Genomic DNA, 11,736 nt, shown 5'->3' on the forward strand with positions numbered 1-11,736 from the left:
TGAAAACGCTGTTAGCTTTTGAATTAAACATGTGAAAGTTTAGCTAGAGTTAGATAAATTTCTGCTTAACATTTTCCCCACTCCCAAAAGATAGCATCAAAAGACACACCCAAGCATCAAATGGCAAATATAAGTATACATATACAAACATGCATCCTGGCAGAACTGTTTTTTACAGCCTGTTCACAAGCAAATTTCTGAAGTTGTGAATAGAGTTCAAGGGCTCGCAATTGTAGCTTTTAATTATACAGCTTATCACCAAGCTCCCTGAGTGACTGACATAGCATAGCACACAACAGTTTTCTGGGGATAGTTCCTAACAGTAAGTGACCCTTGAATTATCTTCAACCCATGGCGCATCCACTTGTTCTGAATACTGCCTTACAAGGAATTACATAATGTTGCAACTCCCCTGCTGATATCTTAGAGACCAAAAAGACAGTGCTAAAGGAAAGGCACTTTCCATTTCTCTTTGCCTTTCTTTCATTCAGAGACTATGACCTGAGGTATCTCAATAGGCTGAAATCCACGGACAGCAGATGGGGTGGTGAAAAAAGTGTTAGGTAGTTCCCCAGGGCTGATGGAGCCAGAGTCACTTTGCACTGAGCCTCTACTGTTCTCAAACTGGGATATTTTCTTTTTGATCATCTTTCTCTCCTTGGCTCTGCGATTCTGAAACCAGATTTTCACCTGAAACACAAAATGCTTTGGATTTAATGGGGCAACATGCTGAATGCACTTTTCAGTCATTGCTGATATTGTTCAGGGACTCTAGTATTTACAAAGTCCTTTCACATGCATTGCTTAATTGAGCCTCACAATGACCTTGTGAAGTATGCCCATTTAACAACAGGTTTAAAAAAGGCTGAGACTCAGAGAGGTAAAGTATCTTGCATGAGATGAAACTGAAATCAAGTCCAGGGCCTCAGACTCTGAATGCAGTGCTCTTTATATTATACCTCACCCACCATCTCTGTTGTGCAGGTAGAAATAAATAATGATAGAATGGCAGATGCTGAGCCATGGTGATAAAAAGGGAGGGATTTAAATAGCAAAGGTGATTATGATCTATCATTAAAAGAAGATAGGTTGTTAAAACAGAACTGGGTGAACAAGGGTGATGAAATACTATATCTCTTGCTGTGATACCAATGTGCCTTCATAAATGGTTGAAAGGCAGGCTTCTTGGGATACAACAATACATTAATGGACTTTACAGTTCTAGAATCTTATGATTTCCAGGTTTACCCCTAGACCTAAGTAAAAAACAAATCAGGTTGTTATGTAATGTCAAAATCTGGGTGAGTGGAAACCACTGATCCTTGCCATGATTTAAACTTTACTGAGTACCCACAGTAAGCTAAATTTGAGGCAGGAATCATAGGATTACATAGACCACAGAAAATTAAATTCCTACCCTGAGTAATAGAAAAACTTGCTTCAGGTAGCAGCATTGGTGTTCATTTACTGTTACAGTTTGACTGATATGAACCAGATAATTGCCATGATTGACAGATTTCCACTTCACATATTGATTATGACTACTTGGGGAACCATATCAAGGTTTTGCCCTGACTGATCAATTGTATGGGAGTTTTAATCCTTCTCCCCCTACATCCCCACCCTTGCTTTCACACCTACACAGTGCCCACCACATTCAATTATTAATAAACCCATCAACCAACGGTACTAAACTAGGTGGTCCAGTAGGATGAATGTGGGCTTTAGGAGAGCTTTGGGGATGGCTTGGTCTTCTGTTTTGCTTCCACTCTTAGTTGCAGACTTCCCTAAAACCTTAGCTTATTGAAATGCTTATATGAAACGTGTTAGATGTACTTCTGGTGTACCTGTCTCTCAGAAAGGCCCAAGTTGACTGCCAGCTCTGATTTTCTCCGAATGGTGATGTATCTATTGCAGTGGAATTCCTTCTCCAGCTCCAACCTTTGATGATCTGTGTAAACCACACGATACTTTTCTTTTGTCCTGGTTTTCCCTGTTAGGGGAGAAAGCAGTGCATTTAATCATATTTTGCATCTTTGGAGATTGTTTTGGTTGGAGGAATCATAGTCATTGTTCCTACCCTTAGCTATTACTTTCAAATATAAAACAAGTACATTTTTTAACCACATATGTCATAAGTCCATTTCTCCATTAATTACTTTGTCATCTGTGGCTATTTTACATATATATATATATATATATATATATATATATATTCAACACACCTATCACACCACCATTGATATACTGTTACACCAAAGCATTTTAAAGCAAACAGTTAAGCCATGATTTTCATTCCCTTCACACTAATATATGGGAACAGCATTGTCATTGTCAGTAGTAGCAACATTCATTATACATGCACTTCCTTTTATATTGATATTTTATGCAGTTCATTTATATGGTTTCCTATTGAACCTCTCACTTACCCTTTCAAATTACGCAAAATGTGTCTTATCCCCATTTTGCAGATAAGGAACCTGAGGCTCAGTGTAGGTAAGTAAGTGGCTTTGTGCTAGTGAGCTGAGGAGTGGGGACCCAAACACATACCCTTGGCTCCCAGTCTGGTGTGCCAAATGTTATTCCTGATTTAAACATTCTGGGCAGCATAAGAATGGCCCAAGTGAGGCAAGCTGCTTTGTGATCCTGACATTCTAATTATATATACATTCTAGAATTTCATTTGGATAGTAATTTAAAAAGAAAACATCTATTGTCACTTAGATTCTGTTCTAGGATAGCCCCTATTACTTACTAGAAAAAATAGTTTAGTTTTCTGGGGAGAGTCTTAAACAAATTTTTATTCCCAAGTGGATAATGAATGGAGGAAATAGGGGGTGTTGACTTTAGCAGAATAAAATGGGTATTCTAGTATTCTTTGAAAGGATATACAAACATTTGCTTTGTGTTACAACGTTTAACTAATTTCTCATGCCCTCCTTCAAATAGAGTTTTATTCCTCCTTTCAAATTTTCCAAAGGTGATTAGGAAGTTTCTCTTTCTTTTCCATTTTTCTAACCCCCTCCAGGATCTTCATCCTTTTCTCTATGGCTTTTGGCAAACTCCTTCTGATCTTCCCTGGTTGTTTTTGATGTGAAGTTTTGGGGAGCGATCTGTAAGACAAAGGTTTCTTTAAAGTGTTTCCCTAAACTCCATTGAGGTGTTAAGATGCAGCACAAGCTTAACAAAGGAACTACATAGCATCAGATCCCATCCTGAACCCTCTTTACATTCAGGAACACCAGCAAATTGGTTTGGAATTTACAAGCCCTAAACAAATGTCAGACACTCTTTCATCTCCAGGAAAGAAAAAAAAAGGGACATGAATGTAGAAACAAATTCTAGATGAGAGATATGTTTTAGGATTAACTCATGGACTAAAGAACTAAACAAAACTTTCCCTCTTAAAAATGGAAAACGATGAATCCCAGTCAATCTGTCTCAAAGGCTCAAATTTTAAGCTGGTTTTCTTTTTTGTTTGTTTGTTTTTTGTGGGTTATTTTGTTGTCAATTTTTAAAATTGAAGTATAGTTGATTTACAATATTGTGTTAGTTTCATTTGCAGCAACGTGGAAAGACCAAGGGAATATTATGCTTAGTGAAATAAGTCAGACAAATACTGTATGATATCACTTACATGTGGACTCTAAAATATAATACAAATGAATGTATATGTAAAACAGAAACAGACTCACAGATACAGAAAACAAACTTGAGTTGGTTTTCTGAATTTAGGAAACCAAAGGTCTGGCATTTGGTATGTTACAAAGGCAGAATGTATATTTGAGGTCACAGTGAAAACATTGAGGTTTAATTTATTTCCAGAACTTCAAATCTTAGAATCAAAATATATCTTTGAAGAGATGTTTCCTAAAACCCTTCCTAATCCCAAAGTGACTAAGTGTTTAAATTCTAACTTGAGGCAGAAGTTAAAATTCAACTTGTGTGTGTCTGTTTTCCGCTCTTTGATAATCAGTAAATATAACCAGACTTCAAGAACTCTGGAAGGTTGCAGTCCTTCCCCACCCCCATTGGTCATAAATTCCCCTCTTGCAGTTTCTTCTGAAGACAATAAAGTCAAGACCAGGCCTCTTTATTTGCCATGAAAATCCTCACCCTTTCCGGCAATATAACCCCTGAAGAAAGGAGGAATGAGGAAGAGCCAAGCTGCATATCAAAGCCATGCAAAGTGTTAAAAAGAGTCTGTTGCCCCAATCTAACAGATAAGACCTCAAACCTCAAGAAGACATAGATCAGGGGGAAATATTGACTGCACATTTAACAAAAAGAAATGAATTCCTGTTTCCTGGTGCTCCTCTTGTGTCCCTGCTCCCAAACTGTCTTCTTTCCACCCCTTTCATTGCCTCTTCCCTTAAATGATGAAATCTGATTGAATGGGTTTTGGACATTTTTCTAGTAGAGTATAATGCCATATTTCCATACTAAAACATCAACAAAGCACTAAGAGCACTAGCTTTTATTGTTCAAGCTATTCTCTTCTCCCAGAAACTACAACATTTCTGAGGGTGAGGGAACCCCTTCTCTGGTGCTATTGTGGGTTAATTTAGGAAAGTAACAAACCGTAAGTTGTATTACAGGGCTGCTTCATAGCCCTGTGGTGGGGATTTCACTGCCTCCGCCTGCCTAAAGCCTTGGACAAACCTCTGTAGTTCCCACTACCTAGAAGACAGTATCCCTACAGAGTTTGCAAACACATGTCACTATATATGATGACTCATCATCACCTTAAATGTGCTCATTTGAGAGACTGGCTGTGAAAGCACTGTTAGGCAGAAAAGCACTCTCCAAACCTAGGGGTTATGATGATGATGACAGTGAGGGTAAAGAGGATGAAAACCAATCTCTTTCTTTAGGGAGTAGAGTGTAATTGACACCATCATGATGACTATCCATCTGATGGTAATCTTTTGCTGCTTTTAGTTAAAAATTGCATCCAAATTCATTCATAAAAATTGTTCAATTAAATGATCAAAACAAAAAAAGATAATGATAAGCTTCAGGAATTATTAAGTAACTCATTTTCTGAAGGGTCCTAACTGAATAAAATCTTTTAAGTATAACTTCCTCAGTGTTTTGTCCAGTGGGTTAATCATAATTATTCAAAGTCACTTCCTTCTCTCCTCTTCTTTCCCACACCTAAAAAGAAAGCCCCTCTCCAGCCCTACTTAGGTTACCACCTTGCAAATACTCATCCAGGGTTACAACTCTGGGTAAAAAAAAAGCAAAAAATGAAAAATTCCTAGCTGTAATGCACTGACAGTATTTAAAATACGAAAATACTGAACTTTTCCCAGAATCTTTCTATCAGCTTCCTTTCCATTTAATTTTTAAAACCAGAAGTGTATTGGAACAGAATACTTAGGGAAAAAAGTAGAAATAAAAATATATCATTTTTAAATCAAATCACTTAGTGGACATTCATTTATTCTGTATGTCAGTCCCCTTTCTCTCATTTGAAAATCAAATATGACAATAATTACTATGAAATGTTTTCCAATTGTCCCCTAATATGTGTATTTTTGTTTCTTTAACTTAAGGCTATTTTAAAAACATTCATCAGTGATGGAAAGAGCTTTCATTTGATTATCATAATCAGGGAGGGGTTACTTCAATTTTGTAGTTCATCTATTTTCTTCTCAGCTGTAAGTCAAATGTTGTCCTACGATACTACAGAGTGAGGTAGAAAATTTAGGAGGATCTGACTTATTCATTCATTTAACAAATATTTGTTTAACACTCACTATGTACTAAGCATACAAATGGGTGTCTTTTTGTTTGGAGTGATACAAAGAGGTGATTAACTTAATTTTTTGTGGGGTTCATAACCTGAGATCCGTGGAAGGGCTTCAGTGGATCCATGAATCTCCCAAAATTATTCAAAAAATGACATGTGTGTGTGTGCATGCGCATTTGCACCTTTGTGCATTTTTCTGGGGAGAGGGTCCATACTTTTCATCACATTCTTAAACTGTTGCTAAATATACACCTTAGGCTACAAGAATATAATAAAGGGGTACTTTTATAAGACATTAAAATGAAATGGAGATTGAATTTAATAAAGCCCCATCTATAGGATAGGCTGCCAGAAGTCAATGGGGTACCAAAATCATTCAATTTAGAATTTCTCATAGAAGTTGGAGAGAAAATCTTGTGAAGGTGGCATTGTACACCCAGTTTTCAAGAGTTAGCCGCCACAGAGCAATTTAGTCTCCTCATTCACCCACTGATGAAGACACCACAGAGCAATTTAGAGTCCCTTTCTAAACTTATCCAAAGGAGAGAATCTGACAAATGCAAATGAAAGACTTTTAAGCAGAGAAACCCATCATATTTTCTCTCATAAACAGAAAATTCATGACTCAAGATAATGTATTTTATCTTGTCCTTTTCTTCCCATTGTTCTCTCTTCCAAACAACATATTAGTGACTTTCCTCTTCTAAAGTATTTCAAAACATAATCCTGAACTGGGAGCAGCTACTTTTCTGGCTTTTGTGTCTTTTGCTGATGGTTAGGGCTTAGTGAATGGATGTTAATTACAACCCTAAGATTAGATATAATAACAACCCTGGGAATACAACACCCTAACCTCATTTTCTATGCTCTTTAGCCAGCCAACTCACTCTTATTTCAAAAAGCAATATGCAGACTTACTTCCAAACACTTTAAAGCTAAGTATTTAAGCTCAACTCTTAATTTGGGATTGCTACCCCAGTAATGTCCTAATCAATTGGAACTATCTCCTCTGGGCTGAATCCTCTTAACGGTGAAAGTTGGTCCCATCCCACCCTCCTGCTTTTGCTTTTTTTAGGGAGAGAAAAAGGGCAGAACCGTGAGCAGAAGCATAATCATTGTGGACAAATGCTATTGAAATGTCATTTCTTCCCCAGAGGGATGAAAGTGATAGAGCTGAATTTTACTAATTTTCTCTAATGACAGGGAGTGATAGGTTGGAATAATAAGAATGTGATAAAAGAACAACTATAGCTGAAAACAAACATCTCCCCGCCTCCCTCCTCCACCCCCTGTCCAAGATTAAAGCAGAGTACCCACTTCCCCCGCCCCTGGCTCCCAGTAGCCGCCCACCGGCTTTCTGGCAGGAGCGTGGGTAGGCCTTAGGCTGGGATCTCTGGGCTTTCCTATGTGTGGTGACAAGCCTGCATCCAGCCCCTGCACCTCGATACGCCTACCTGACTGTTAGGAGGGCTTTAATCACTTTAATCTTATTGATGTGGGGCTGATATTCGTGCACGCACAGGGGATGTTAGGGTTGAGTAGCTTACTATGTCCCAGTGGTGTACTGTAGCTTTCCCACAGCCTCTATGCTTCCATTGGCAGAAGGGGAGTTGTAAGAAGGCATTGGGTTTGAATCCAGCTTGCCTCTACCAGCTTGGGCGAAAGAAGCTGGAGCTTCCTTGAGAGTCCAGGGTGACCAGGTTGCTTTGCCACTGGGGCCTTCGTGGCTAAACTGGAAGGTCTGTTGCCAACCAAGCAACATGAACCTAAGTTGAGAACCACCAGCTTTGAGGGGGAAGCCGACCTGCCCAGATGGGGAAGGGTTTGAAATGGAACAGGCAAGCAGCAGTGATTGAGCACAGGGACACGTGGCTGTCCTCTCCTCATTCACCCACTGATCTTCCCCGTGCATCTGTTTTCCCATCTGGGCAACTGCAGGATTGGATCTTGACCCTTGCGGATCAACATGCCCATTGTCCGCCCGGTTGCTCCCTTGACTGATCAGAAAATGGTGAAAAAGTCCCCTACGGTCGGCTTAGTTCCAAGCACCATGCTCTGCTTTTGATCAGAGGCACAAGCGAAGGAGGTCACTAATGGGCTGGGGCCCTGGGCAGTAAGACACTCAATGGTCTCCTTAGCTAAGTTGTCCGGGGAGAAGCCTGAGGAGTAGGAGGGCCAGAAGGCCAAGAGAAGTAGATGAGAAGCAAAGGAAGGAAAAGTTTGAGAGCATTGGAATCGATTACTCACCAGTCACCTGCACGGTCTTGCGCATCCACGCATAGGGGCTGTGGCGGCTTCTGTTAGAACTGGCGTCGGCGGTGCAGGCGTCGATGGGGAACAGTGATCCGCCGGCTGGTGTAGGCAGGCTGCTACCGCTGTTTCCACCCGCTGCGGGTTCCAGGTTGCTGTATTCCGGTGAGCCGAAAGCAGCAGGGCTCGAGGTCATGTCGTTCATGGGCACCGTGCCCATTGTACTGGACGGCCCGGGGTACACGCTCCAGTCTTCCCGAGGGGGACTATAGGGTGACCCCCAGGCCCCCAACGATGGCCCGTGAGGATCCATACCGGGCATATGGGGATACCCCATATAGTGCGCATAAGACGGAGCCGCTGCGAAGTTGGAGGCTGGCATCGGACTCCCACCATCCCCAGTGGCGCCAGCCCCGGCTGTGCCACCTCCTGCAGGGCTCCTGAGAGTGCCCGAGTACATGCCCGTTTCTTTTTCCAAAAGGCAGCTTCTGTACATAGTGGCTTGGGTATGAGAAAGGAGCTCCCTAAGCCATCCTGAAGTCCCTGTAAGGCCCCAACCCGACTTTGAGAAGCAGTAGGGAACAAGTAGGTTAGGCCGTAGCTGTGCTGCAAGCTCCTCCGCGCCCCTCAGACAACTCCATCGGCGTTTCCTACCCTGACGGTTTCCAGGTGACTGGTAGCCCGGTATAGATGGGCCCCCAATGGCTGGGCTGACGTCAAGGGGCTTTAGGCTTTTACATAGCATTTGCATTCAAATGAACGGCCATTTCACTTTCACAGCGACTTGTTCACTCTACACTCCCTCTCCCAGAGCTCCTGGGCCTTTCTATCTCATCTTTTTTGCTTTTCTCCATCTGGTCCCATAGCACTAATTTTGCGCCTTTGGAGGCAGAAGGGAGCTCCTCCAGAGGTTTCTGAGCAGCTCCCTCCAAAGTGAGATGGAGATGTGTAGAATCAGGGCCAAATCCTGCTCTTTGGTCCTTACCCCGCGGTTTCTTTATGCTGATCTTCCTGCACCCAGTCTGCATCCTTGGTATCCCCTCTGCCCACATTCCCTGGCACGGGTACTCCACATGGCACTGGCCCATGATACCCTTCTCCTCATTGCCCCCTCCACCAGGAGGAGAGCTTTGTTTCTAAGGACAGAGATTCATTGTAAAACATCCAATTAATCTGGCCTGCCATCTACTGGAAAGTAACCTTAGGAAGGCAGAGCAGGGATGTTTGTCTCTTGTTCACTGCTCTATCCCCCGTGTCTACAACAGTCCGGCACACATTAGGCACACAATAAATTGGATGTTTTACAAATATGCACAAATTAAAGAAAGATGAAGAGAGGAGGTTATGAAAAAAGGAAGGAAAGAAGGAGAAGACCCATGTGGGTAGTGGGCTTTTTAATTTCCCTTTCAGTTCACTAGTCTTGCTTGGGTGTCTCTTTCTGCCAGTACTCCAAGGAGTCAAATTCCTGCAGTCTCAAGTCCAGGGCAGCTGAAGCTCCCAACTTTCTTTCACACTTGAGGAGACTTCCTTTGTAAAGCTCCAATTGTTGAAAACGACATGAACTTGCCAGTAGATGCCAGTGAACTCAAGATTTTGCTTCAAAAAGCCAGATCACCTCCTGATGACAAAACCAATTTGTATTGCAGGATTCCTTCTCACCCACATGCTCCCTCACCCCTTCCCCCTCCCAAAGCCTACCACAACCTTTAGTTCAGGCTGTGCTCCTATTCAGAGAATGTGCTCTTCTATGAAGTCCAACACAACATGGCACCTCCATTAACTAATCCCTCTTTGGCTTTGGGAATATCACTTCACTTCTGGGAGTTTCAGGGTTTTCCCCTGTGTAATAGGGATCCTAACATTGTCTGCATTTACAAGGCAGGATTTCCTGAGATGATGTATGCAAACTGCTTAACTTAACACTTGGCACACAGCACAGGACCACTGTATTCATTAATTTACTCAACAAATATTTATTGAGTGCTAGGTGCTATTCTATGCATGGAGACATCAATAGTGAACAAAGCCTTTGACCTTATTAAACTTATATTCTCAAGGGGAGAAATACTAGTAAGTAATTAAATTTTGTGTTATGTCAGATGATAATAATCAATGTTGTGAAGAAAAAGAAAGCAATTAGGAGAATAGGGAATGCTGGAGGATGTTGCAACTTAACAAGTGGTGGTCTGGAGGACCTTACTTAGAAATGATATTTAAATAAAATATAGAGTGAGCTATGAGGAGAGGATCCAGACAGAGAGAACAACAGGTAAAAAGTCTGTCTTCTATTGAAGAAGTAGCAAGAAGGAAAGTGTGGCTAACAGGTAGATGAGGTCCAAAAGCTAATGGGGTAGGTCATTTTTAATTTCTAAGTTTTTACTCTAAGTGAGGTAGGGGGACAATGTAGGGTTTTGAGCAGATGAGTCACATGATTTGACTTAAGTTTTGAAAGGATTGCTCTGGCTATTGGATTAAGAATAGACTGTAAATAGGCAAAATAGAATCAGGCTGATTAATTAAAAGGCTATTGCAATAATCCAGTTGAATGGCACTGGGGATGGAGAGAAGTGGTTGAATTCTGGATATATTTTGAAGCCTGCTTTGGAGAAGGAGAAGGAAAAGAAGGAATAGAATTAATTGGTCAGCAAAGACTAATTAAAACCAAGCACTGGGGAGAAGGGACTAAGGGACAGGAAAGTCACATACCTATAGGCACTTTTTGCTCATGATCTCATTTAACCTTCACAACAGCCCCATGAGTTACTTATTTTCACTCCCATTTTAGAGATGAAGAAACTGAGGCTCAGAGAGGTGGCATGAGTATTTAAATGAACTACTGGTGTATAGTAGAGCTAGGTTCCCATCCTAGGCAGCTCTGATTGCAAAGTTCATGTTCTTAAATTGGAACCAGGAAAAAGGTACAACCTCAGGGCTGGGGCCTGGGGCCTGGCTTCTATTTTCTTTGCCTGCTCAGGCTCCCAGGCCCAGCATTCAATCCTTTTCATAACATAGACCCAATACCCTTGCATTATTGTCTTTCAGCTATCTATCCTGAGGCAAACTGGTCTATCTGACATTTGAAAAGCTGTATCAGGATGAAAGCATATGCAGGAACTTTAAAAGTAAGCTAATGCAATATTATCATCTTACCTATGAGGAAACTGAGGGCATGAGTAGGGAAGGTATTCCTTAAGGCAGTGAACGACAGAACTGAGATTCAAACTCAGGTCTGTTGACTCCCAGATCAACACTCTTTCCACTAAAAACTGTATGCTTGCTTATGCAAGTCCCTTTGTCTAGACTGTTTTTATGCATACAAAATGTTCAAATTCTCCCTCTTCTTCAAGGCTCAGTTCAAATGTCACCTCCTCCCTAAAGCCCTATGTTATGATACTCTCAGAAAGCACTCTTCCTCTTGTCTGAATCCCATTGTCAACTCCCCTCCCCCACTGACTAATACTATTCTTGTCCACCTTGGAGTTACTTAGGGTCTTATCTGAATTTTTTTGGAATTTGAGCACATTGAAATGGTGTGAGGAGGTGTGTTTGAGCCCTGCAGAGTGGAGTGTCATGCACATGATAGGGTCTCAAGAAATATTTGTGTGCTGAATCAATAAATGACCTTGGAATAACAGATTGGAAATCACCATTTTGACTCAACTTTAGGGATGTCTGGAAGAGAAGCCAGTAAGTACATTGTCCAGTGCTTGGCAGAACTTTGCTTCAGGATT

The 11,736-nt window shown here is 41.3% G+C and overlaps 1 protein-coding gene across 1 annotated transcript; it reads right to left on the reverse strand.

The window, feature by feature from the left end:
• Window positions 1-476: 476 nt before the first annotated feature.
• Window positions 477-8,776, reverse strand: CDX4 (caudal type homeobox 4). Its single transcript, XM_022580724.2, has 3 exons — window positions 8,003-8,776; window positions 1,848-1,993; window positions 477-690 (listed from the first exon to the last, which is right to left on the reverse strand). The coding sequence occupies exons 1-3, from the start codon at window positions 8,754-8,756 to the stop codon at window positions 484-486; spliced, it is 1,107 nt and encodes a 368-aa protein (XP_022436432.2). The 5' UTR covers window positions 8,757-8,776; the 3' UTR covers window positions 477-483.
• Window positions 8,777-11,736: the final 2,960 nt, after the last annotated feature.

The sequence above is a fragment of the Delphinapterus leucas genome, chromosome X (genome assembly GCF_059928025.1).
Source record: "Delphinapterus leucas isolate spDelLeu-1000000601 "Yukka" chromosome X, BTC_Dleu_Yukka2, whole genome shotgun sequence".
Taxonomy (NCBI): Eukaryota; Metazoa; Chordata; class Mammalia; order Artiodactyla; family Monodontidae; genus Delphinapterus; species Delphinapterus leucas.

Bases quoted from the DNA above. Each gene is read 5' to 3' on its own strand.
- CDX4 (XM_022580724.2), bottom strand. From the start codon at position 8,756: ATGCAAATGCTATGTAAAAGCCTAAAGCCCCTTGACGTCAGCCCAGCC. The intron at 1,994-8,002 runs GTGAGTAATCGA...CTCCCCTAACAG, and splicing joins CAAGACCGTGCAGGTGACTG to GGAAAACCAGGACAAAAGAA. The intron at 691-1,847 runs GTACACCAGAAG...TTTGTGTTTCAG, and splicing joins TGGGCCTTTCTGAGAGACAG to GTGAAAATCTGGTTTCAGAA.